At 42.7% G+C, this 26516-nt stretch overlaps 2 protein-coding genes across 5 annotated transcripts in view; both read left to right on the forward strand.

Moving 5' to 3' along the window:
• The first annotated feature begins 2113 nt into the window (after positions 1–2113).
• The window catches only part of PPP2R2B (protein phosphatase 2 regulatory subunit Bbeta), a 243761-nt gene continuing 219358 nt past the window's right edge, over positions 2114–26516 (forward strand). The window contains exons 1-2 of one of the 4 annotated variants that reach the window (XM_042850852.2): positions 2114–2341; positions 2469–2546. In XM_042850852.2, coding sequence (XP_042706786.1) covers positions 2332–2341; positions 2469–2546 — 88 coding nt within the window. In that variant the 5' untranslated portion in view covers positions 2114–2331. Of the gene's footprint in view, positions 2342–2468; positions 2547–17729; positions 18106–26516 lie in introns of those variants that run through there. The other 3 variants (XM_065554960.1, XM_042850853.2, XM_065554959.1) reach the window with 3 other exon arrangements.
• LOC135973185 (uncharacterized) lies at positions 7731–10221 on the forward strand. The gene is made up of 2 exons (XM_065554958.1): positions 7731–8694; positions 9689–10221. Exons 1-2 carry the CDS (start codon positions 8118–8120, stop codon positions 10162–10164), a joined length of 1053 nt encoding a protein of 350 aa, XP_065411030.1. The 5' UTR covers positions 7731–8117; the 3' UTR covers positions 10165–10221.

The following is a 26516-nucleotide window of genomic DNA, read 5'->3' on the forward strand; positions in this document are numbered from 1 at the left end:
GCTGAGGTTTTTTATAGTCCTTCTGCTCCCTCCTTCCCCATTTATTATATATTTACAATATATAATAAATTTACTGCATAACTTATTATTGTTTAACTACTATTAAATGTCTACTTTGTGGTTATTTGTTTAGACAGTTACATTTAATACACTTAAGATTTTCAGTGTACAAAAGGTTATAACAAATTTGGCTAAAGGAGACAGTAACAATTAATTACTTATTTTTCCCTTTGCAGTTGGAACATTTTATACTTTTGTGAGATTTACTTAAAAACATAAAGAAGGGCCATGATGGGCCACATTAATTGTCCATCTAGCCCAGTAACCTGTCTCTAACAGTGGCCAGTGCCAGATACTTCAGAGTGAATGAACAGAACAGGGTAATTTTGAGTGATCCACACGCTGTGGTCCAGTCCCAGCTTCTGGTAGTTGGAGGTTTAGGGACACCCAGAGCATGGGATTACATCCCTGACCATCTTGGCTAATAGCCATTGATGGACCTGTCCTCCATGAATTCATCTAATTCTTTTTTTGAACCCAGTTATACTTTTGGCCTGTGTGTTGTGTGAAAAAGTACCGTACTTTCTTATATTTGTTTTAAACCTGCTGCCTATTAATTTCATTGGGTGACTCCTAGTTCTTGTGTCCTGTGAAGGTGTAAATAACACTTCCCTATTCACACCATTCATGATTTTATAGTCCTTTTTCATATTCCTCCGCACCTTAGTCATCTCTGTTCTAAGCTGAACAGACCCAGTTATTTTAATTTCTCCTCATATGGAATCTGTCTCATGCACCTTATAATTTTAGTTGCCCTTCTCTGCACATTTTCCATTTTTTTGTAGTTTTGATTACAACCTTATAACTTTCCATTTGAGTAGTCAGAGCAGATTACAAGTATATATGTTCAAGCATCTGCAAAAATAAGTGTGCAAAAATAGATTCTGACCTTCAGATATATTTTTACTTCATAAGCAATATAAAATTTGCTTGCTAATATTTTTATTTTTCTAAGCCTAACTTTACAAAGCTTTATGGAAGTTTTAATTAACAGTTTATACTAAAAGCTCTAGGTCTATTTGTTAACAGAATAAACACAAACCACAGTATGATACAGAAAAACAGATAGAGAGACAGAAAGGCATATGGATGTATAGCATGTGGATGAATGAAAGAAAACTAGTAGATCAGATCAGAACCCCTTATTTCTCTGTGGGTAGATCTGAAACACAAGTTCCAAACTAAATTCTACAATTTGATTCTTTCTAGTTTGGATACAAAAGCAGAAAAAGGTTATTTTCTGGGTTTGATTCAGATACGGCAGAAATCTCACTAAGACAATGCTCCTCATAGGATTTTAGCCTAAGAGCCAGCTAGTCTATATCATTAACCTATATTTACATCTTAATATATGTATATCTCTATACTTATCTAAAAAGGGAAGGAAGGGAGTGTGATTCTCATGGTTAAAGAAAGAGCTTTGGGAGTCAGGACCTCCGGGTTCTGAGCTTTTTCTCTGATTTGCTGAGGGCAAAACACTTAACCTCTCTCTGTGTCACAGTGTACCCATCTGTAAAATTGATATAATAATATTTCCCTTCCTCACAGGCTTGTTGTGAAGCCTCCTTAATTTGATATTTTTAAAATGCTTTGACAGCCTCAGATAAAAAGTGGTATATTAGATAAAATAAAGCAAGTTGACTTTGGAGCTAAGGATTTTGTGTGCCAGAGAGAACGATATATTGCAAAGGGGAACTTTTTGCTGTGCCCTCAAGGAGATGAGGAGCAGCAGCAGATGAAACATATTACCATGCTGGGATCAGTGTAGATTGCTACTGTTTACATGGAGATGCTTACAATATGAATGCCTGCTGTACCCTTTTATAACAACTATAAAGTACTAGAAGCTTCCAGGCAAACATTAATCTAACAATCTTGTAATGATCTTAAACTAAAATGGTTTCATTCTGCAAAGATAATTGCCAAACAATTGACAACTAAGTAGGCCACAAACTAGAAAAAATGGTGTTGTTTTGTTGCTCTCTCTCTCTCTCTCTCTCTCTCTCTCTTTTTCAGTCTCTCTTTCACAAAGATGGAAATGACTGGGAACATTAGTATTCTGACGAAGAGAGGCTGTGACAAAGAGCATGACTGCAGGGCCTCCTGACTCCTCTATGATGCTGCCAATGATGTAGAGGGGACTGGCTCCAATTGCACCGTTTTCGAAATAGCCCTAAGATGGTACAGAGAGAACAGACAGAGAGGCAATTCACAAACACAGGCATAATGTTTTTAGTTTCCCGGCATTAGGTTATCATTTTGCATGGAAGAATGATACCAGGTTAACACATATTTATCCTCATGCAGTGGTTGTAGATATTAGTGAATGTTTGTTCATTTAAAGAAAGGCAATATATGGACATGTGTGGTTACATCTTATCTTCTTTCTGCATGTGTTTCACTGGCAGGATTTGGAAACCTCATGCAGGATGTGCTGTGGTGCTTTAGTCAAGTAAAAGGAACTATTGACATAGGAGTCACAGAAGGTAGGTTTATTTTTCCTTTTGTTGCTTTGAGCAAAGAGAACTTGTTTTTCATGTATAGCTTGCTTGATCAACATCGGGTTTATTTGATCACATGTTGTTGAGTAAAATTGCAAGAGAGGAATTGATCAGTGCTTCCTTTCTCTTCTGTTTTCTTCAAATATTTATTCATTTTAAAAGGTAAGTCACCAAAATTAGTTAGCAATCAAACATTCATATTATGTAATTATTGCTTAAATGGATTGATAATTTAACAACCATTTGTAAAATACATTTATAGTACCTCTTAGTTCTTATTCACAATAGCATCAATAGCAGGGAATTATGATACAACCTCCCCACAAAAAATTGTAAAATTGGAATCAGTTTGATTTGCTTTCTGGATAATACCATACTAACATACTATTTACCCCCATATCTGGGGATAACATAAATTAGAGTGCTACACTTTTACAGATATGCATTAGTGCAGGAGGGATTTCAAAAGCACCTCAGGGATTTAGGAGCACAAGTCACATTGACTTTCACACCCAATAGTGTTCAGTGGGAATTGTGCTGCTTAGGCACTTTTGAAATTCTCCCTCCCAAAAGCACAACCAGTGTCTCATTTCATATTTGGTCAAATACTGGGCACATGGAAATAACATTCTGCCATAGCTGAATAGAACACAGGAACAAATAAATACAATTTTACTGATCTTAAAGTTGTGTGTGTTAAATTTATCCTGTTCTCTCCTTTGTTTATTTCATTTTTTCTTTTAACTCTCATTTTCTCTCCATTGCCCACTTTTGTTTTCTGTTTTATCTCCCATTTTGTTTTTATTGCCTCTTTTCTGTCCATTATTTTCTTTCCTTCTTGATTTCACACATTTCCTCTTACATTCAATTTGTCCTTTGTGGAAAACTGAGATCGCCATCCCATCCCATTTCCTCATATTGCTCCCAAGTTGCCAACACTCTTCCCCGCATTTTTATTACCTGATTCTCAAAAACGAGTTATTAATTGTTTGCTTAGAAATTCTAGTGCATTTTTTTCTGGCATAGGAAGGCTAGATATCAGATGATGAGAACCCCATCACTCTATCTTCAGAGGGCTTTTATGAGAGGAGATTCAAGTTTCTGATCTGGGTTACTGCACTGATCTTTAATGTTTAGAGACCTGGGTTTCCTTCATGTTTAAATTGTCAGCTAACATGAGTTTATCCTTGTGATCATATCACAAAATCACTACATGACTGACGGTTTAGACTGGAGTTTAGAATAACACATGAGGATGTTGCAGATCAGGACTTAGTTGCACTGGCAGAAATGTGTTGTCGGTCTGAAACCAGTATTACTGCATATAGCTTTAGACAATGGGGCTGGCATGAGTGGATTTCCTCCAATGGAATCACTTTAGGCACTAGAATGATGAACGGGAAAGAATTTGCTGAAAGTGGTGCCACTGCTTGAAGGCTCTTTTCTATGGGCACCAAGGTACCAAATGCAGGAAATGAATTATTTTGTTGTGGTGTTTTTATTTATTTGTTTATTTTTGGAAAGTGAGGGTTTCTTTAAAAGCATGGTATTGTGAGAAATGTGGTTCTAGGTATAAAGACAATTTATTCAGCCCATGTCTTGGGTAGCCTCTGCTAACAGAGTTCCTACTTCCTACCCTGGTCCCCAGGAAAAGTGTCCTTATCTATGGTACCATTGCATATTCTTCCTGGAGTTATTGCTCCCATTGTTGAGCTGGCTTGGTAACATGGGGGTATAATATCCATCGTCCTGAGAGCAGAGTGTTGCATGAAACACAACAGATATTTAAAAATCTATTAAATGGCTGCAAAAAAATTAAAATAAATTACAATTCACTGAACTCATGTGCTGCAATGTTGTTGCAAACCTGTTTACATATGGTTTGAGCCTTTCTCATACAACCTAGATATGGAAAAATTATTGTACTTTGTCATATCTATCTGCCTGCCAGTTCAAGATAAATAAGAATGCTGGCTTTTTTTTTTCAGCTTGTGAGACAATGAATGCTTTAAGACATTAGTTTTCAACCTTTGGGTTTGACACCTCCCCCCATACACACACAGCAAATAGGTCCAGGATGGTAGGCGAGGGCTCCTGAAACTTTTCTTCTATTGTAATATGGGGCCACAGTATGGAAAAGGTTGAGAGCCACTAGTTTAGAATATGTATGTAATGCAACCACCAGTGAAACAAGTGATCATACAGATTACCAAAAATTGGTCAACAAGTAAAGGTGGCCTTACACAAAAGATCAAGCATGACTGGGTAGGAAGCCTTGGGAGGTAATTAAGAAGTAGAGTTAATTATTATTGGTGGTCATTGGTGCTGTTTCATTTTGGATATATATTTACAATGATGCCACAGCATCCAGCACTTCAGTGAGGTTATACAAATTTATATCACAAAAGTGTTTAAATGCTTCAGTTTCAGCAGAGCTCCATCCTTTTAGTTTTAAAAACTTTATTCTATCATGTGCTGCAGTCTTTGGGGTATATTCTAATCTCTCACCCTCCTAGCTCTTGTTAATGTCAATCTTTTGTGTCTTATTTTCATGAAATATAATCTCATTGATTCTTGTGATGTATGCAGTTATGTGCCATTAACTGAAAGGAGATGTTGCCATTCTGTTTACTGGGTACCACACCTTTAAATGTAGAGGATTCTAACTTCTGCAGGGCACCTGGGTTTCAGGTCATACACAGAATGTTGCGGAGAGACAGTCTGTGCGCGCGCTCTCTCTCTTTCTCTCTCTCTAATTTAATAATTGTTCTTTCTTTTGTCTGTTGTTTTCCTTAATCTGAAATAAAAGTAACCTAGCGTGTAATACATATTTTGATGGACTCAATAATGTAATGGATCCTTTTCATCTTTAACTAACATAAACTTCAGAGTAAATGAGATATTTTATACTTCAGAGGGGCCTGAAGTTATCTTTTTCTAGTTGTAGAGACAAACACATCGACAAAAGTAATATAAAGGTACCAGACAATTACATTTGATGTACCACATTGTATCATTCTGGAAAATATAAAACAAATTTTCAGGAGTCCTGCTTCAAATTGGTTTAATGGGGATTAGCAGCTCGGTGGAGAATCCAGATATATGCAAAATAAAGAGGCAGGATTTCCCCCAGTTCTCTTGAGGCTTCAGAATCCACAGCCTAGAGTCTTAAAAATATCAGCAAGATTAGAGGAACTTCTCCAGATCTGACTGTGGGTGATGCCACTGGGGAGAGCTATATGTGGTAGATGCTGTTGTCTTTAAAAGGCAGCATAATGAGATTTGGGGCTGCAGTGCAACTCCTGTGATCTGTGTATCACAGAATAGTGGGTCATAGGCTCTTAGCATGTAAATCATGTCTTATTTAATTATTCAAGTTTAAAACATACAGATAATGAGATTTCCAATGGAAAATAATATATAAATAGCAATATTTACATTAAAATGACCTTAGTACATTGAATTGATCTTTCTAGTGCCTGTTAGGAATACTTTGTCATTGGGATGCTATTGGATTCAAGAAATCTGCCATGATCAACAGCCGTTCCCATTGAGTTTGGGACTTTTATTACATGTGCTTGCACAATCTGTGTTTGCCAGGTCATCCAAATGTGTAACTGATAGCTCAGAATCAAACATTTAAAATGGTGAGTAACTGTCTGCAGGCTCATTGACTTGGCACTGAGCTTGGCCTGTTGTCTTATCATGTTGGTTTCCTTTTTGTGTTGCTTGCTAATTAAGCACAATGCACCTCCAGAATTTTGCATGTGACCCGACATGTTGTTTGTTACTGGAGCATAAAAAAATGAGCACAAACAATTAAATAGATTCAAACCACCATAGGGTTACTGATATTGTTGTGTCCAAAGTTTAAAAGATAGGATTGATCTCTTTCTTGGGAAACTTTTAAATCTATTTTATGTTTTTAGTGAAAATAACTTTTTTTTTCAGTCATGTACAGTGGAAACTATTTTAATCCATAAATTTATTGTAAAAAGAGAAAGATTTTTGTAAATGTCAGTGCCATAGACAGGACTGCTGGGTTCCTTCTGCTTCAGCTCTGCCTCTAATTTCCTGTGTCACCTTAGGCAAGCCACTTCACATTCCTCTGTGGACAATATTTCAGAGCAATAGTGAGACTATCTTGTGCCCTCTTCTGAATCTGTGATGGGAATCTTGGCAGCAGAACTGGTACATTTTCAGTGCACAAAAGTAGGGGCTGGATGTGGAAGCTTATTTCTGTGCAAGCTCTAGTGTATAGAGGCAAGTGGAAGCAAAATTGGTGTTTATTACATGAGCATAGGATCTGCTGTCGCGTTACCCTCTCCATCCTCCCTCCCTATTGCATGTCAGCATCCACACAGGTTACTTCATCTACTCAACTGCCAGTGTGGAACAATGCCTTACCTGCTCTGCAGTGGCCATGAAATGGGAGATAGAAAGGGAAGATTCTGAGCATCTGCCCAGAACTTAGCCTGGCTACTTTGGTTTGAAATTGGGTTCTAGGCTCTTATTTAATCCTTATAAATCCACTATTATCAACCAGACCGAGACCCTGGTTTTGTTGGGGGTGTCTTGCCCAGAGGAGGAGCAGTGATTTTTATAATTTTGCAGCCCTTTTTCACTGGAGTAGCTAAGCGTTTTTGACACCACAAGGCAGTTAAAATCAAAACCTGATCATTGTTCGAACTAGTTAAGTGTTGAGCATTTGTGACTTAATCAGCCTCCCTTTCAATTTACAGTTTGAGCAAGTTTGAGTTAATATTAATTTTTAAAACAAATATCCATAGTTTTATTTATTTTTATTTCATTACCACTCTTCTTCCTACAAACCTTTTTCAAGATACAGTTTAAAGTAATTTCCCCTCAGATAATGTCATAAATAATTTCTTAGATGGGACTTCCATAGCTCACTCCATTGATCAAAGCTGGCAAAGCTAAACAAAGTATTGATACTCTACTTCAATTTTGTCAGGAAAACTGAAGGTAATTTTCTGAGTTTAACTGTGAAGGGAGTGAATGTGAGAATGAATACCATCATCAGTACCATCCTTCTTTCCTGGATTTCAGACACCGTGTGAAATAGAATTCAGAAACCATTTGTTTGCACAGTTTGGTCTGCTTACTGCAAATTTGTTCTTCTATAAAAATTTACTCTGAGGCCTGGTCTACACTAGGCGTTTATGTCGAAGTTAGCGCTGTTACATCGAATTAACCCTGCACCCGTCCACACTGCGATGCTATTTAGTTCGACATAGAGGTCTCTTTAATTCGACTTCTGTACTCCTCCCCGACGAGGGGAGTAGCGCTAAATTCGACATGGCCATGTCAAATTAGGCTAGGTGTGGATGGAAATCGACGCTAATAGCTCCGGGGGCTATCCCACAGTGCACCACTCTGTTGACGCTCTGGACAGCAGTGCGAGCTCGGATGCTCTGACCAGCCACAAAGGAAAAGCCCCGGGAAAATTTGAATTTGAATTCCTTTTCCTGTCTGGCCAGTTTGAATCTCATTTCCTGTCTGGACATCGTGGCGAGCACAGCAGCACTGGCAACGATGCAGAGCTCTCCAGCAGTGATGGCCGTGCAGTCTGTGAATAGAAAGAGGGCCCTAGCATGGACTGATCAGGAAGTCTTGGATCTCATCGCTGTGTGGGGCGATGAGTCCGTGCTTTCCGAGCTGCGATCCAAAAGAAGGAATGCAAAGATCTACGAGAAGATCTCTAAAGACATGTCAGAGAGAGGATACAGCCGGGATGCAACGCAGTGCCGCGTGAAAATCAAGGAGCTGAGACAAGGCTACCAGAAGACCAAAGAGGCAAACGGACGCTCCGGATCCCATCCCCAGACATCCCGTTTCTACAAGGCACTGCATTCCATCCTCGGAGCGGCCGCCACCACTACCCCACCAGTGAACGTGGACTCTGAGGATGGGATAGTGTCCACGGCCGGTTCCTCGGACATGTTAGGGGACGGGGAAGATGAGGAAGGAGATGAGGAGGGCGAGGCAGTCGGCAGCGCTCACAACGCTGATTTCCCCGACAGCCAGGATCTCTTCATCACCCTTACAGAGATCCCCTACGAAGCGTCCCCAGCCGTTACCCCGGACACAGAATCTGGGGAAGGATCAGCCAGTAAGTGTTGTAAACATCTAAACATTTATTTTTAACAAAACAGGAATATTAACAATTAAAAGAATGGGTTGTTCATGATTAGTGTGCCCTAGGCGCTTAACGGTTTAGTCATGGGCAGTGCAAGTTTTGAAAAAAAATCTAGCAATGTCCGGTTTTCCGTGATTGTCCTGCACAAGCCGCTCTACTGTTTATTCCCTGCTACTGCAGCTACAGTAAAATGCGGTCTATATGTCCGGGGATAGAGCAGTAATCCTCCTGGGACATCTTGATGAAGCTCTCCTGGAGGTAATTTGAAAGCCGTTGCATGAGGTTCCTGGGGAGAGCGGCCTTATTGGGTCCTCCGAAGTACGACACGTTGCCGCGCCACGAGACTATCAAGTACTCGGGAATCATTGCTCTGCACAGCAGGGCGGCATACAGCCCTGGTCTTTGGAGGCTTTCCTGGAGCATTCTCTCTCTCTCGCTCTCAGAGATCCTCATCAGGGTGATGTCGCCCATGGTGACCTGCTTTGAATTAGGTAGGGGAATGTTAGTGTTGGGACTGCTTGCCCGTTCCTTTACAGAACTGTAACCGCTGGTTTGTAGCCACGCGGTGAAGGCGGGAGAGGGGCAGCCGAAAGGGATCGTTCCTGGGGACAGCCGCGAGGGGGTGGGACAGGGGCAGAGTTCCCGCTTGCCGGATTGCTGGCAGCAGGAACTGACATTGCTTTAAATCTGAAATGAGGCCAGTGGTAATATAAAAGTTTTAAACTGCCACAAGTGTACGGCTTACCATGTCTGCCTGCAACAGAAATTCCGTTGTGCTGCCCCGCTTCTCAAATGTGCTGTGCAAGACCCCAGGCACTGAATGCGAAGGCCGAGAATTCGACCTTGTGCTGAGTGCGCATGTGATAGGTGCTGTGCCTGGTCTTGTTCACAGAGAAAGACTATGTTCTTTGTTCACAACTACATTTATCTTTCTGAGGAATTCACTCCCTTTTTCCCATTTCCACAGCCCCATCTGCGACTGTCTCACAACCTAGCCTGGCATCACACTCCCAGAGGCTAGCGCGGATTAGGCGTAGGAAGAAGAGGACATGGGAGGACATGTTCTCTGAGCTTATGGCCTGTTCCCAAGCCCAGGCAGCACAGCAGACCCAGTGGCGGGAGAACTTGACCCGAATGCACCAAGCAAACATGGATCGGGAGGAGAGGTGGCGGCAGGAAGACCAGCAGGCGACTCAAACGCTGCTTGGACTACTGAGGGAGCAAACGGACACGCTCCGGCGCCTTGTGGATGTTCTGCAGGAACGGAGGCAGGAGGACAGTGCCCCGCTGCAGTCCATCTCTAACCGCCCTCCCCCGCCACCAAGTCCCATACCCACCTCACCCAAAGTGCAAAGAAGGAGAGGCGGCAGAGTCCCTGCTAACTCTCACTCCACCCCTGCAGAGAGCTCTAGTAGCAGAAGGCTCTCATTCCCCAAAATTTGAAAAGTTCTTTCCTTCCCGCCTGACACAAGCCCCCGTCCAAGTTTCACCTCCCAGTGCCATGTGTAGTTGATAATAAAAAATATGTTTCTGTTAACTACTGTTTCAATCATCTTCTTTTGGAGGAGGAGGGGAAAGGGGGTTGGTAATTGGACAGGACAGTCACCTTTGGCAGGGTACATAGTCGGGGGCAGGCACAGCAGCAGGGCACATACACAGTGCAGTGATGCAGGGACTAGTTACCCTGGTTAGTCTGGGAGGTTGTTTTCATGTTATGTGGTGGGGGGTGGGTTGCTCTGTGACTTTGTGGCGGGGGAGGGCAGTTACAGATCTTAAGCGGCGGTCCTTAGGCAGGATCACAGAGCCACACAGCAGGGGATCTGTAACCATCCTCCCCCTGCCACAAAGTCACATAGACCCCCCATACACACAGTCCCGATCGGGAGGGGTGACAGGCTCCGTTGAAACAACCATCCCACCGCAGCGGAGCCTGTCAATCCTTGAGTTTAGAAGCTGCATTCGCGTCACTACACTACACCCGCTCCGCACCACAGTCTGCGTCCCAGTTTAAAAAAATTCCCGCGAAAACAGTATTAAAGAAAACGGTGTGCTTTAACAAAGTAGAACTATTTTTATTTTGAAACGTGTGTTGGAAGGGGGGTGAAGGGGGTATGTAACTGGATAGGATAGTCAACATTAACTGGGTAAAGAAACGGGGGCAGGTTTAGCTTCTCAGTACACAAACTTTAAAGTCACAGGTTACCCTGCTCACTCAGGAACTTTGCTTTCAAAGCCTCCCAGATGCACAGCGCTTCCCGCTGGTCTCTTCTAATCGCCCGGCTGTCTGGCTGTGAGTAATCAGCAGCCAGGCTATTTTCCTCAACCCGCCATAAAGGTCTCCCCCTTGCTCTCACAGAGATTGTGGAGCACACAGCAAGCTGCTATAACAATGGGGATATTGGTTTCGCTGAGATCACAGCGAGTCAGTAAGCTTCTCCATCTCCCCTTGAGACGGCCAAAAGCACACTCCACCACCATTCTGCACTTGCTCAGCCGGTAGTTGAAGAGTTCTTTTTCAGTGTCCAGGGCGCCAGTATAGGGCTTCATGAGCCAGGGCATTAGCGGGTAGGCTGGGTCCCCGAGGATGACTATAGGCATCTCCACATCCCCAACAGTTATTTTGTGGTCCGGGAAGTAAATACCTTGTTGCAGCCGTCTAAACAGACCAGAGTTCCTGAAAACACGAGCGTCATGAACCTTGCCCGGCCATCCCACGTAGATGTTGGTAAAACGTCCCCTGTGGTCCACCAGTGCTTGCAGCACCATGGAAAAGTAGCCCTTTCGGTTAATGTACTGGGTGGCCTGGTGGTCCGGTGCCAGGATAGGGATGTGAGTTCCATCTATGGCCCCACTGCAGTTTGGGAATCCCATCGCTGCGAAGCCATCTATGATCGCCTCCACGTTTCCCAGGGTCACTAGCTTTGGCAGCAGTACATCAACGATTGCCTTCGCTACTTGCATCACAACAACCCCCACGGTAGATTTGCCCACCCCAAACTGGTTCGCGACTGACCGGTAGCTGTCTGGCGTTGCAAGCTTCCAGAGGGCTATGGCCACTCGCTTCTGTACACTCAGTGCAGCTCGCAACCGGGTGTCACTGCGCTTCAGGGCAGGGGACAGCAACTCACAAAGTTCCAGGAAAGTTCCCTTCCGCATGCGAAAGTTTCGCAGCCACTGGGATTCATCCCAGACCTGCAGCACTATGCGGTCCCACCACTCAGTGCTTGTTTCCCGTGCCCAGAATCGCCGTTCCACGGCATCAACATGACCCATTGCCACCGTGATGTCCTCGGCGCTGGGTCCCCTGCTTTCTGAGAGGTCTGTGCTACTCTCAGACTTCAGGACATCACCGCGGTGCCGTAGCCTCCTCGCCTGACTTTTCTGCATCTGCCTCAGGGAAACCTGTATGATAAGCTGCGAGGCGTTGAGAGCGGCCACAACTGCAGCGATGGTCGCAGCGTGCTCCATGCTCGCAGTGCTGTGGCGTCCGCGCTGTCAATGACTGGAAAAGTGCGCGAACTGATTTCCCGCCAGCGCTTTCAGGGAGGGAGGGCGGGAGTGATGGACGGATGACGACAGTTACCCAAAAGCACCCTCGACACATTTTGTTACCCAGAAGGCATTGCCGGCTACACCCAGAATTCCAATGGGCAGAGGGGACTGCGGGAACTGTGGGATAGCTGACCACAGCGCACCGCTTCGAATGTCGACGCTTTCACCGTTAGTGTGGACGCACAAAGTCGAATTACTGTCCTTTGTGTGGACACACACGTTCGACTTTGCAATATCGATTCCAAAAATTCGATGCAAGTAAAATCGAACTACTCTCGTAGTGTAGACAAGGCCTGAGTGTGCACAGGAAGTCCAATATGTGGACATGACCATAGGACCCTTACTTTTTGGCTGAATCCAGAGATAATACTCAGCAAAATTCAGAACTCTAATATTCCTCCTTGCCTACAAGTCTGTATGTCCCACATCAGTGGGAGTTCTGCATACATAGAAATAAGAGAATATTACAGTTGAGATACAAAATATAGCTCAGAATGCAAACAGTTTTGACTTAACCTTCTGACTAGGCAGTAAAGAGCATGCAACACAATATGTTTGGCACGTTTATACCACCTGGTAGTTTTTATATTACCAGTAGTTCTTGTATTGACTTATAGCTTCAGAGGAGGACATTTAATTTCCCACTTGCAGAATACCACTTGCACAGTTACTAGAATTTGTGGCTGGAGGGGTTAAACAGGAAAATGAAACATAAATTAAGTAGTGGGTGGACGCCTACTACAGCTAGTTAACCATACTTTAACATGTGCTTCTGGAAACCAATAACCCCACATTCACCCCTTGATATAAGCCATTACTAGGGTTAATAGTGAGAAGAAAGACCATGTTTGGAAAAAGTGCCATTTATTGCTGTATCTGATTCTTCTTACACTTACAGCAGGGTAACTCCATTGGCTTCAGTGGATGTACACCAGTGTAAGTGAGAGCAGAATTAACCCTCCTGCATGTAAGTTAAGGTTTCTTGGAGAACTGGATCTAAGAGTTCTGACCACAACTATTTATTCTAGCATTGATTCTGCAATATTTCTTAGACTAAGGCTCATTGGTGTGTGTGTGTGTGTGTGTGTGTGTGTGTGTGTGTGTGTGTGTGTGTGTGTGTGTGTGTGTGTGTGTGTGTGTGAGAGAGAGAGAGAGAGAGAGAGAGAGAGAGAGAGAATCTCCCTACTTACAGCTGTAAACACTATGTTCAGTACTATTTTTAGGCCTAGGCCCTAAAGCTGTACACAGATTGATAAGTCAAAGGGACTTCTTAGCTGTGGGGGATGGAGAGAAACAGTTCTAAAGCACCACAGTTTCACAGAAAGCCCTAATAGTTGCACCTGCACAACTGCTCACACCCACTGGCACTTGGCAAAACCCACATTGGCATCTGCAAACAGGGAGTTAAATGTACAATTGCTTGTTTTACATGGAGGAATGTTTTTTTGCAGGCTCAATTAGGACCAGACTCTGCAAACACTTTGTCATGGAAAGTATCCTGTTAGAGTCAATGGGACTATTTGCAAAAAGACTACACACGTGTAGTTCAAGTTCAGGCTTTTTGTCCTTACTTTCCTGGCCCTTCATAGCTTTACTTCTCTGACTCGGCCAACCTTGTCTCCTCTTGTGCTGTATGTACTGCCTTTTGCTCTGCCTGTTATGCCAGCCTTGCTTGCCTGTTTATCTGTTTCTCTCCAAAATATTTCTGTCCTTTCTTACAGACTGCTCCCATGCAGGGAACACACTTCCTGCGATGAGCTGCTAAACCATCACCCTCAGTCAAATCTCTTCTTAATTTTCACTTCTTCCATGAAAGAAATTAGCCAACTACGAAATAAATATGCCTCAGATATAACTAATTAAAAAAATAAAAAGCTTTCCTTACTCCATCACGCCATGACTAGTACTCCCCGAATAACCTGTAATCCTTCTGATGTGACCCCTACCCTTCAACCCCATCCCCACCCTACTGTCTTGTTACTCCTTTACTATGTCATATCTAATATTCATTTGTAAACTCCTCAGGGCAGGGATCATGGTTTTTATCTATTTTGGGATGAGCCCAGTTTACATGGTTGGACATAGGTACTAAGTATATTTGCAAGTATAGCCATTGGGCCCTTTGTTAAAAAAAATATGAGAATTGTTAAAACAGGATGTGTTAAAATGATGCCTGCTGTGTTTAGGTTTTGAAGGTTATATGGAATGTTTCACCTTACCTATAGCTTTTAAGGCCTTTGTTAACTTGTTATCCAAAAAATAACATATAGTTTCCTAGGAGGTTGGCTGGATACAGGGATTAATAATGGGATATAAAACCTTTCACCTTTAGGTTGTTCAAAGCTTGCCTTTCAGCACTTATTGAAATTAATGGAAAAACTCCCATTGACTTGACTGGGAAATTGATCTGGTCCATTGTATGTAGTGAGCAAAGCTGGTGGCCTGTTGAAATAATTCGTGCAGGTACCAGTGGACAAAGTTCCACGTCATATTAATCATGGACATAATCAAAAACCTGGATGTCAATGGGTACGCCTACGCTGCAATAAAAAACACGCAGCACTGAATCTCAAGAGTCGGTGTCAATTGATTCAGGCTTGCGGGGCTCAGGCTGCGGGACTAAAAATTATAGTGCACAAAGGTCCAGACTCAGTTGTGGAGCCTGGGCTCTGAGACACATCCTCCTTGTGGGGTTTCAGAGCATGGGCTCCACCCCAAACCTGAAAGTCTACTCTGCAATTTTTAGCCCTGCAGACTGAACCCCATGGGCCCGAGTCAGTTGACCCAAGCCAGCTATGGACTTGCCAAGACATACCCAGGCAGGTTTGTGAGTGAATGTGAGGAAGCCTGCATTGGCCCTGTCCATACAATGCATCATGTGCAAGATCTCATCTGTGGGCTGAGGACTTCCAGTATTGCCTATCTGGCATTTTACATGAGAATTTAGATTCGTTTACAAAAATAATAGATGACTTCTTATAAGTGCATAAAGTTCATTCTACACATTTTCTTAGAGATGTTTGCATATTAGAGCCACAGAAACCTATACTACTGTTATAGTATCATACTGTATCAGCCAAAGAAGTACTAATATTCAGTACATTATATGTACCATGCAGCCACTTAATTTAGTATTGTGATCTTGATCTTGTGAACTAAGTAAGATGATAGCTGCTTTGGGATGCAGTGCTGGTGAATCAATAAGAGGCACTCTTCCTTCTGAGTCAGTACTGAAACCAATGTCCATTGGTGTTACATGGTGCTATGTTGCTGGAAGTACCATCTTTCAGGTGACACATAAAACAAAGCCCTTCAGGCCACTTGGGCCAGATTCTCTTGCCTTCATCAGCCCTTTTGCAACATCATGCAGACGCACACATATATGCAGTGTGGAAGTATGCAATGAATGGGTAGGATTACAGTCAGAATAGGACACAATAGTGCTCTGACTCTTCACAGCTGGTGGACAGCTTCTTAAGGACTATTACCAGCTGACATAGTTTAGCTAAAGCCCTAGGCTGCTCTAATTTATACAGAGAACTGGGCTGGCATAAAAGTGACCCCAAATCCAGGGAGTGCAAATGACTCATTGGCAATTCACAACTACCTCCACATTTCGCTGTGCTCCATTAGGGAAGATGGACTCAAGAGAGAGCCTAGGCTATAGTGGTCATTAATGATCCCATGGAACTATTTATAAGAATGGAGCTAACTTCCCCCTGTCATTTCAATTGGATATGGCATTCATCACTTCCTGAAATAAACTGTTGTGTAGTGTTGCTGTTTTCTGTTAAAACAGCTGTTTTGTTTCACCCCAGAAGTGCTCATATGAGAATATATAAAGTGTTTTGGGATTAAAAGTGCTCTATAAATGCAATATATTACTTGTGTTTTGTATCTTGTTTCTTGTGATATATTTGCTGTAGAAAAATGGTTCTCAAATTGTGGCCTGCAATGCACTTTCATGTGATTCTGTCACAATGAAGTAGCATCTGTCAGTCTTCGCATTACTTGTAGCCCAGTCCTGGAATTTTTTGGGTTCTCAGAAGTTTTTTTTAACAAACTAAAATGAAAAGAAAAACATGTTTCTCCATGCATCTGCACAACTGCTTCATGTCTCTTGGTTGTCTTGGTATAAACACAACCATGATTAAATTTGCTGATGACAAGAAAACTGGAGATCCCTCCACACAGGTGGACAGGACCAAACTGCAGAGTGACCTGCAATGATCAGAGAAAAGGAGGGCTGCAGGCAACAGAGGCAGATTTGGTCCTAGTAAATGCACAGTCCTATACCCAGGGAGGAAATAAATAGCAGCAGTACAAAATAGGCAGGGTGGCAGGACATAAGAAGTTAATAGCATATGAAAACAAATCTTTTTTCAGGTTGTCCTCTCAACACAGTTCTTACATTACTTTTTCATGTAACCAAGCAAGCTACTGCAGTGAAGGTGTGGAACAGGGAATGCACTCACATATCTCTGTGAATATCTCTGTCTTAAGAAGTGGTACAGAAGATGAACAAGTGTCAGAAGCACTGATCTAGGTACATTTGCTTGAATGCTGGAGGCTTCCACGATCAGCTGGATGCTAAAGCATTTGAATTACAGCACTGATTGAAGAGAGTCAAGGGCACAGTAAAAGGTACTTTCATAATGTGGTTTAATTTTCATAATGTGGTTTCTAATAGCCCTTTTAATATCCCTTGGTTACTCCCATGCCCTAAATTGCTGTAAAAATATTAACCAAATACCTGACTGCTGTGATAGCACCTAACAGTACGCTAATGTGTGGGGAAGACAATGTGCTCGGTTTGAGATTGCTCTCACTCTTATTGAGGCATTTGACTTTACATTCGCACTGAAAATTGCTTGGTGCTGAAATTACTGTTTTGTGTTTGTGTTTTGCAGAATGATACAGCTATAGAAGCTAAAATTAGTTAGTGTGATCCTCAAGTCACCAGTTACCACCAAACCTAGTTACATTCCCCTTCCCACCTCCCCCTCACATTCTTTTGGGATGGTTGTCTGCTGTACCTACAGTTTGCAAAGCACTTTGGCATCCTTTGGAATGAAAGGCTCCATATAAATGTAGGATGTTTTTATGTTGCAGCTACCCTTAAACACTAAATGCTTTTTTATTCTACATAGGTTAACTCCCACTCCCAATTCTTTAATAAAACAAGGGCAGATACCATTTCAGTGCATCCTCTTTTATTATTCTTGAAATCCACGCCTTCCCTTGGTGATTTCTTTTAACAGCAGCCTATCCCTCAGGTGACAAAGTTGTAAAGCCTTGGTTACATTAAGATCTTTACCCAGAATGAGATATGGTCACAGAGTCTCCCTGCTCCCAGACACTGCTCGTTTTCTGTCTAAAAACAAACGGACCCAAAGGAGAGTAGGATGTTGCAGGCAGTGTTGTTCAGGGTGTGTGTTTACAGGCAGGACTGACTTAGTCAGCAAATCCTGCTCTGATGAGCTTCAGCCAATGAAGAGCCTATCCCAGCTTGCTTGGGGGCTTCAGAGTTCGAGCAGCATGCATGCAGAAATGTGAGGTGGCTCTCTTCCTGGTGCTGCTGCTGATGGCAAAATGGGGTCCGGCGACAGCGATTACTTGGGTTTCCCAGCTCGGCAGACCCAGGAGGGGTCCTATAACGCACCTCCCACGCGGTCTGCCTTGAAAGCAGAAGGACTCCTCATGGATTGAGGAGACTGGGTTTATTTTAATTTTTTTAATTTATTTTTTGGAAGATGAAATGCTTTTCTCGTTACCTGCCTTACATCTTCAGACCTCCGAACACCATCCTCTCCTGCAGCTGCCACACAGAAGGTACAGCCCAGTGGACGGCTGGTGGGAGGAGGAGGGGAAATGTGGGTAGGTGGAAAGAAAAGTGGGCTGGGAACATGACTGCCCCAAAAGCTCTGCTGACATTGCCTTTTGCAGCTAATACATGACAGTGATTGCTGGCGAAAGCCTGTGTGTGCTAGACTTAGAGATCAGTTCAGCCTTGTGGAAAGCAAGGGAAAACTGTTATTATCTAGCCATTTATCGAGATGAAGACTGAAAAGCAGTAAAATGCTTGGGAGGTGTTTTGAACACTTAGCAGGTTATTTCTGTAAATACGCATGATTTTGCTATTAAGTTTACACTAATCATGCAAACTAGTAGTCAGAACCGATTTTAAAGAAAGACTCTCTCACTAGATATTGCCCTGGAAATTTTAGAGACTTATACAGTTTCTCATAGTCCGTTTAACTCAGCTATGCATTCCCAAGTAGGCAATTAAGAAAATAGATTTTAGCATTTGACTCATTTGTGTATTTTTCACTGTTTCATTCCTTCACTTGAGCCTGTTTTCAGCTCTCAGCAGAAAAGCTCTGCAGCACTTGCTATTAAATCTAATGTTTGAACAAGGTTTGAACTTAATGCCCTGGATTTTAGTGGGACTGCTGCAAACTTCCTCCTTCCATAGGGAGTCTTCTCTCCTGCTGATTTATAATCTTATATGTGTATGTGTGTATACCATGTGGGAACTATCAGGCAATTTTGTGAATTACTTGTAATAATTCCTAACAGCCATGCTGGATTCAGAATTAACACTAATATTAATTCCCTATTTGGAATTGAAACATTTTTTCACACATCCTATAAAAATTAAAGGTTTGGAGGAAAAAATCTAAAGATGTTTGTCAGTGAATGTCTAATCAGCTAGAGTATTGCCTTGTAACTAATGGAAAGTTGGTGAGAGAGAGGAGAGACTAAGGGCCAAATCATGCTCTTAGTTACACTAGTGTAAGGGCTCAATAATGCAAACATTACTCAAGGTAGAAGCATCACACTTAGTATCACGTGTTTGCAGAGACAGGCCTTAACAGTAGAAAAAGACTGTTGATTTCAATGGCGCTATTCTGCATTTAAATGGTCACACAAGGGTAACAGAGAACAGTTTGGCCCAATTGAAGTTTCAGATAAGTGCTTAAATAACACTGTTATTGGTGCTGTAGAAAATCTTGAGTTTGTCAGATAACAGGAGACTCAATACTAAATTGACTTACCCAGTTTGTTTTAGAAATCAAATCACCTATTTTCATTCTATAATTTCTGATTCTTTCCATATGGGGAGCCAATATTATAGCACATAGAGGTAGTGTATGTATGTACTTACTTTTTAATTAGGATTAAAACTTATCTAGAGATACTTTGCGTAAATAATAATTTTCAAGTGAAATGATTTAAGGTGGAAGGTTTCAGTGATGATTTATTTGTGCTTAGTTCATGTTTTTTTGCTTTGTTGTTTTCACATTGATTTCAGTTTTCCTTTATATTTGACAATTGAATGCTGAGCTACAACAGTTAAACAGCTTGAAAATGTTTTTGCTCTCTTGTATAATCTGAGGTGCGTCTAGGACATCTGTGTATGGAATCCCCTTGATATCGAGGTCAGTACATAATCAGGCAGTTATATATGGTCATGAGTCTACCTGCTACCACACTATGTAAAAATAATAACAATTTGTAAGGAATGTGAGTTTTGTTTAATATGGACCTAGATCTTGAGCAAGTAGTGCCATTGAAGCCAATGGGATTACTTCCATAAGGATTATTACAAGTGTAAGGTTTGCAGGGTTGAGTAATGTTTATACAGTTTTTACCTACCCTAACAGATATGGGATGACTAACTTTTGTACATTATGAAAATTGATGACATAAAGGATTATTAAAAACACATCAGTAGAAGCAAGGACAGGCTTCTAAAACCAAACTCTACAAACTTGTCCACATCACTAAAGTGTGATGTATTTTCATGTACACCATTCAAGTTTTCCAAACATGAAACTGGACGTATGTCTTCACTGAAGTTAACTCAAATGATTGGCACCTGGATTAACCTAGCCCTGGTGTGAGGAGCCACACTGCAAAGCCATGCTGCATTACTGTGTCCTTACTGCTGATGCACTTGCCTGTTTGTGTCACTAGGACTTCTGGGGCCATGTCCCAAAGTTCTTTGTGCTGCAGTAAGCTGAGCCACTCTGATTCTTTCCAGGGAATTTTGGGAGAACTTGTTTGTTCTTCTGGGCACTTGAGGTGGTGGTGTGGAATTGTGCGAAGGCACTGGAGGCTGTCAGCATAAGAACATAAGAATGGCGATACTGGGTCAGACCAAAGGTCCATCTAACCCAGTATCCTGTCTTCTGACAGTGGCCAATGCCAGGTGCCCCAGAGGGAATGAACAGAACAGGTAATCATCAAATGATGCATTCCTTGTTGCCCATTCCCAGGTTCTAGCAAACAGAGGCTAGGGATACCATCCTGGCTAATAGCCATTGATGGACCTATCCTCCATGAATTTGTCTAGTTCTTTTTTGAACCCTGTTATAGTCTTGGCCTTCACAACATCCTCTGGCATGGAGTTCCACAGGTTGACAGCACTTGAATGATTTAGCCTGCACCCTCACTCCACAGTGGGTGGGTTACCAGCCCAAGTGAAAATAACACCTGAGTTCTAGCCTTTGCCCCAGCTGGGCCAACTAGCACCACCAAACTCATGTGAGAGGGTTTTGTGTGTGGATGGAGAAGGTTATGGGTGGCACCCAAATAAACATCTAAGTTAATTCTTCAGTGAAGACATTGCTTGAGGGTGTACAGATTATTCATGTGTGTGCCATGCTATTGGAAAATGTCTGCTTGAGTCTCCTGTTATTATTCTTTCACCTAAGAAAACCATTGAGGGCAAATGACCTCAAACTGGATCTCAGAATTCAGGAGCTTTGGTCAATCTTGTTTTGGAAGGATTCCCCTTGAGCACCAACGTCAAGTTATAGCAGGGAAGTTTAATACTTATCTACACTGGATCTTACTTAATTACTGTAGGCAAAGGGGAAATCAGAGTGTGCAAACCACAGGTAAAAGCAAAAAAAGAGAAATATTTCAACTTGATATATTAAGCAATGTGGGCAAGAACTAATGGGAAATTATGGAATGAAAGCAGAGCCATTGGAAGATTTCTTAATAAGACAAAACAACCTTCTTGATGCCCATTCATCTATACCTATTCAGCTAATTTAAGCCAGTGTGCAAGGACTCAAGTTACCAAGCTCTTCCTTTAGTAGCATGAAAATCCAAACAAAGAAATAAGTGATGTATGCTCATGGCTTTGATGGAGACAATGCGCCTCACTCTTCCCTCTCTGTGGACCTAATTAAAGGAACATCACAGTGACACCTCCCCCCTTCCCCCTGTACTCCATTCTGTAGCATGATTCATCCAGTGAAAGTAAGACTAGAGATGAAAATACCAGCCTGCCAGCCCACAGAATGGAAGGGCCAGAATTGAAGGGGACATACACATTAATACAGGCATGAGGAGTATAATAATCCACTGCTACTTATTTCATTGGACTTTAGTGTAGGGAGAAGGCCATGGAGAATTTTTCTTTGCTTCAGACATCAGTAGGAATATTTTGCCCCTATTATTTTGTCTGTTTAAAGGAACTCAGAACAGCTTCTATGAAAGACGTGCCCTCCAAAGATTTCTTCCAGTGGCATTCTCTAAAGGTAACATTTAGTCCCTGGCTTTCTGAAGACCAATCTGTTGCTGCATTGTTCTACCACTGTGAGATTTTCAATAGACAACCAGATCTAGCTCTTTCAGGGTAGGCCGTGTGAGGTTACTGGGAATAACTAAATTCACCAAAGGGTGACCATGCGGGCGAATTCTCTTTTATTATTCAATCAAAATAAAAATAATAAGCACACGTACAGTTTCTTAAACTGTTTACTAAGATGTGTCTCATTAACTACATTTTTACAGAAGAGGAAACTGAGTAACAAAGAGTCTAAATGACGTACCTTAGGGCCACAAAATAAATCAATAGCGGAGCTGGAACTTGAACACAGAGGTGAGATCCTCACCCCCATTCTGGCTTCTTTACAGCAGTAAAAGAGCTGGGATGGCATAAGGGGGTTCTGAAAACTCTGGTTCTAGCTGGGGGCGGGGGGAGATTACTGTGGTGCAGGCACTGTGGGAGACAGCCATAATGCTGCTTATCAAGGACTCTCTTGCAAGCCCTCGCACTGGGGGCATGCCAGGGGTGGGTCTGGGGGTGGAAGAGTGTATCAGTCCTGGATGTGCTGCAGAATTTCCAGGCAGCACTGCCACCCTTAGGGCAGCCCCAGGAGGCTGCTGTAATTTAGATAGCGGGGGACTTGGGTTCTATTCCTGACTCTGCCGATGGCTCACTGTGTGACCTTGGCTAAATCACATTAACAGCTCTGTATCTCAGTTTCCCTATCCATAAAATAGGAATAATGATCCGTTACCTTCCTTTGTAAAGTGCTGTGAGATATGCGAATGAAAAGAGCTAATTAGTATTATTAGTAGTTAGGAAATAATGGGGATCTAAATTGTAATATAAAATAATGCTATAGACCAGGTGGGACCACGGCATCAGCCTTTCAGTCAAATCCGTGAGGAGCTGGCATAGATACTGAAACACACAAGCTTCCTTCTCAGATATTCTGCTGCCCAATGCTGCACAGAGGTCTTTCTCAATGAGCTGCTGGAGTACTCAGTGCTAACTCCAACGTTACAGAATGCTTTATAAGCAAGATTTGGAAACTCATTTAACCATAATAGCAAAACATCCAATGAGGTAAACGTATCTGGTTCGCCAGCTCTTCCATGCTATAGACCACTTCATAAGAGAGAGATTCCCCACCACTGATCACTTAGTTCCTCATCCAGTCTCCCCTTCGCTCACTGTCTGGTGTTCTAAACACTTTGTTCTGCAGAGCACAGGGAAGGGATTTGTGGACCACTGGTGGTTCATAGACAGCAGTTTGTGTAATTCCTTTGTATGTTAGTTTGCATGGCTGAGAGTGAATGGGGAAGTGTGAGGAGTTCTCCGACTAAAATATCTTTCGAGACTGACTAAACCACCTGCGCATATGACCAGACTGTTGGTATTAAACTCTACCCATATCAAAGCTCTATCTTTTATTCTTACAAGAATCCCCACTGAAGCCAATGTATGTACAGTTGCAAATAATTTAAAAGTTTGCTTTCTTTCATTTTAATAATTAGATATACTTATATGATACCAAAATAGGCTGGGGGATACAGGAAGGGCGGCCAGCATGTCCCTTGGCCCGCGCCGCTTTCTGCAGCCCCCATTGGCCTGGAGCAGTGAACCACGGCCGGTGGGAGCCGTGATCGGCCGAATCTGCAGACGCGGCAGGTAAACAAACCAGCCTGGCCCGCTAGGGGCTTTCCCTGAACAAGCGGTGGCCCTAATTTGAGAACCACTGGCCTAGTGGACAGAGCACTGCACTGGGACTCAAAAGAGGTAGGTTCTATTCTTGGCTCCACCACTGGCCTGCTGGGTGACCATAGGCAAGACATTTCCTCTCTCTATGCCTCAGTTTCCCCATCTGTAAAATGGGAATAAGGAAACTGACTTCCTTTGGAAAAGGCTTTGAGATCAACAAGGTATTATTATTTTATTTTTTCACATATTTTGTTTTTGCAAAGGGTTTACAGCATGTTGAGATAACTAAACTACCAGAGAACTTTCCATTAAAATGTGCCATTCCCAGTGCATGACAAGCCTTCATACTCCCTTGCTGACTGGAGCTCAACATATTTCCGCTATAGCCAGCGTCAGATAGCTATTCTTTATTCCACTTCCTTCAATGATTCTGTGTTCCTTGTGCACCCAAATGTCACATGGGCATGATGATGAGATTTAGATGAGCAAAGAATGCAGAAAAGGGCAGAGAGAGGAACTTTCACACTGGGGAAAACCTGAAACTCAAGAATGGTGGTAACGAAAGACGAGAGAGCCTGTCGTTTCCTGCATTGCCTTTGAATTGTTTTCAGATAGTTATTTGAGTAAGAGTTTATTTCCTCATGGCCCAGTTTCTCGTTCTGCTTCATCCTGCTCTAAAGTCATAATCCTGCATTTGGAACATCTCCATCGTTGGCCATGGACATTAATGGAATGTCATCAGTTCATTTCGGTAGAGATGTGAGATTATCATTCACTGACTGATCAAATAGGAGGAGAAGATGGGTCAGAAGAAAAAGAACAAGTAAAATATCGGAGACTGTAAATGTTGGGGGGGGGGAAATGACACGCCAGTGAGCAATGGATGGAAGTGTGTTTGAAAGTTCCTCTTTAAGGTGTTTCTTTTATAAGATTCTTTGAGGTTCTGAATGCCCCTTTGATATTCAGAACCTCAGTATCAGGCCAATGATTGGTATATTCAGTATAGTGACTCCTTTATAAATTAATACTGTGTATAGCATTTTGATCAGCAGATTCGGAGTCAGGACTCTTGGTTTCTATTCCTTATCTGACAGCAAAGTGCTGTGCATATTTACCCATCCACAAAAATCAGTTATAATTATAAATCCAAACTAACCTGCATGATATGAGAACTGTAATTAGAAAAGTGTGCAATAAATAACAATAAATGTTAAATTGAGTGAGGTTTGTAAAACACTTTGAGAACCTCCAGAGGTCTTCCAGAACTGCCAGATATTGTTGTTAGTTCGGTGAGCAAATCTCCATCTCTAAAGCAGTTTTACATCAAACACATTTGCTTTAATTTTTGTCACAAGAGTAAAGATTTGTACAGACACTAACATTTGTTTATTAAATTCTGGCAAGAGGAAGTGAATTCACCACTTAAACATGATACGAAGACTAAAAACACCTTTAAAACATATATGTGGCACTGCCATTAAATGTAAGAAGAGATGTTCATTGTTGTCCAGAAATATCAGTCCTCCTTCACATTCATGCATGCTGTCCAAAACTTTGCACTTTTCAGTTTTTAAGAAGGCAGTTAACTAGTTAATCCTTAAGACCCGAGCTCAGTAAAGCACTTAAGCGTATGTTTAACTTTATATGCGTAAGTCTATCCCTATTCAGTAAGGCACATATTTAAGTCCCATTTATTTTAATGTTAAGCACATATTTAAGTGCTTTGCTAAAATATCACTGTTAGGTATTCTTATCCCTATTTTGAACCTTGGTTAGACCTGCATAAAAAAACTGTTTGCAAATACATCTCTACCCCGATATAACGCTGTCCTCGGGAGCCAAAAAATCTTACCGCGTTATAGGTGAAACTGCATTATATCGAACTTGCTTTGATCCACTGGAGTGTGCAACCCCGCCCCCCCAGAGCACTGCTTTACTTAGGGTTACCATATTTTGAGTGTCCAAAAAGAGGACACTCCACGGGGCCCTGGCCACGCCCCCAGCCCCGCCCACGCTTCCGCCCCCTCCTCTGCTTCCCGCGAACATTTGATTCGCGGGAAGCCTGAAGCAGGAAGCAGGCAGCAGGTAAGCTGCGGGGGGGTAGGGCGAGGAGGCGCAGCCCAGTCTGGCCCCCTCCGGCGGCCAGCCCCAGCGTCTCCAGCCTGGCTCGGCTCGGGCCCTGGGGTGCCGGCCCCGAGCCAGCACCGCCCGCCCCGGCCCCAGCCCCCGGCCCAGCGCACCCCCGGCCGCCCAGCACCGCCACCCCCCGGCGGCCTGGCGCACCCCCCGGCGGCCCGGCGCCCCCCCCGGCCGTCCAACACCGCCGGTCCCTGGTGGTCCCCGGCGGCCCGGCGCGCCCCCCGGCCGCCCAGCACCGCCGGCCCTGGGCCAGCCCCCGGCCCAGCGGTGCCGGATTTTCCCGGACATGTTCAGCTTTTGGGGATTTCCCCCCGGACTGGGATTTGAGTCCCAAAAAGCCGGACATGTCCGGGAAAATCCGGACGTATGGTAACCCTAGCTTTACTGCTTTATATCCGAATTCGTGTTATATTGGGTCGTGTTGTATCGGGGTAGAGGTGTATTCATTCCAACGCAAAACAGCTGGTAGAGTCAACTACATTCATGTCCTGTTTTAGTAACTGAATTGTCCTAGAGTATTCACTATTAGTTATTTGCCGTTCATTCTTTGTTGAGGGAGGGTTAGATGATACTGAGGGGATGGTGCGTTATAATAACTATATTTTAAAATAGCATCAAGCTTGTCCAGAGTTGTGGACAGGCAGCTGCTTCTTTATTATTATTTTTTTGCATGTTTGTACAAATTGAATTAAATACAATTTTGCCGTAAACGAAACATATCTTTTGGGGTTCTAAAACAACTGAGTATGATTTTAACATTAGTAATAATAGTGCTTGGCACTTCTTTAGCACTTTCTACACAAAGGCACCAAAGGCATTACAAACCTAATAAATT

The sequence above is a fragment of the Chrysemys picta genome, chromosome 8 (assembly GCF_011386835.1).
Source record: "Chrysemys picta bellii isolate R12L10 chromosome 8, ASM1138683v2, whole genome shotgun sequence".
In the NCBI taxonomy this organism is placed as follows: Eukaryota; Metazoa; Chordata; order Testudines; family Emydidae; genus Chrysemys; species Chrysemys picta.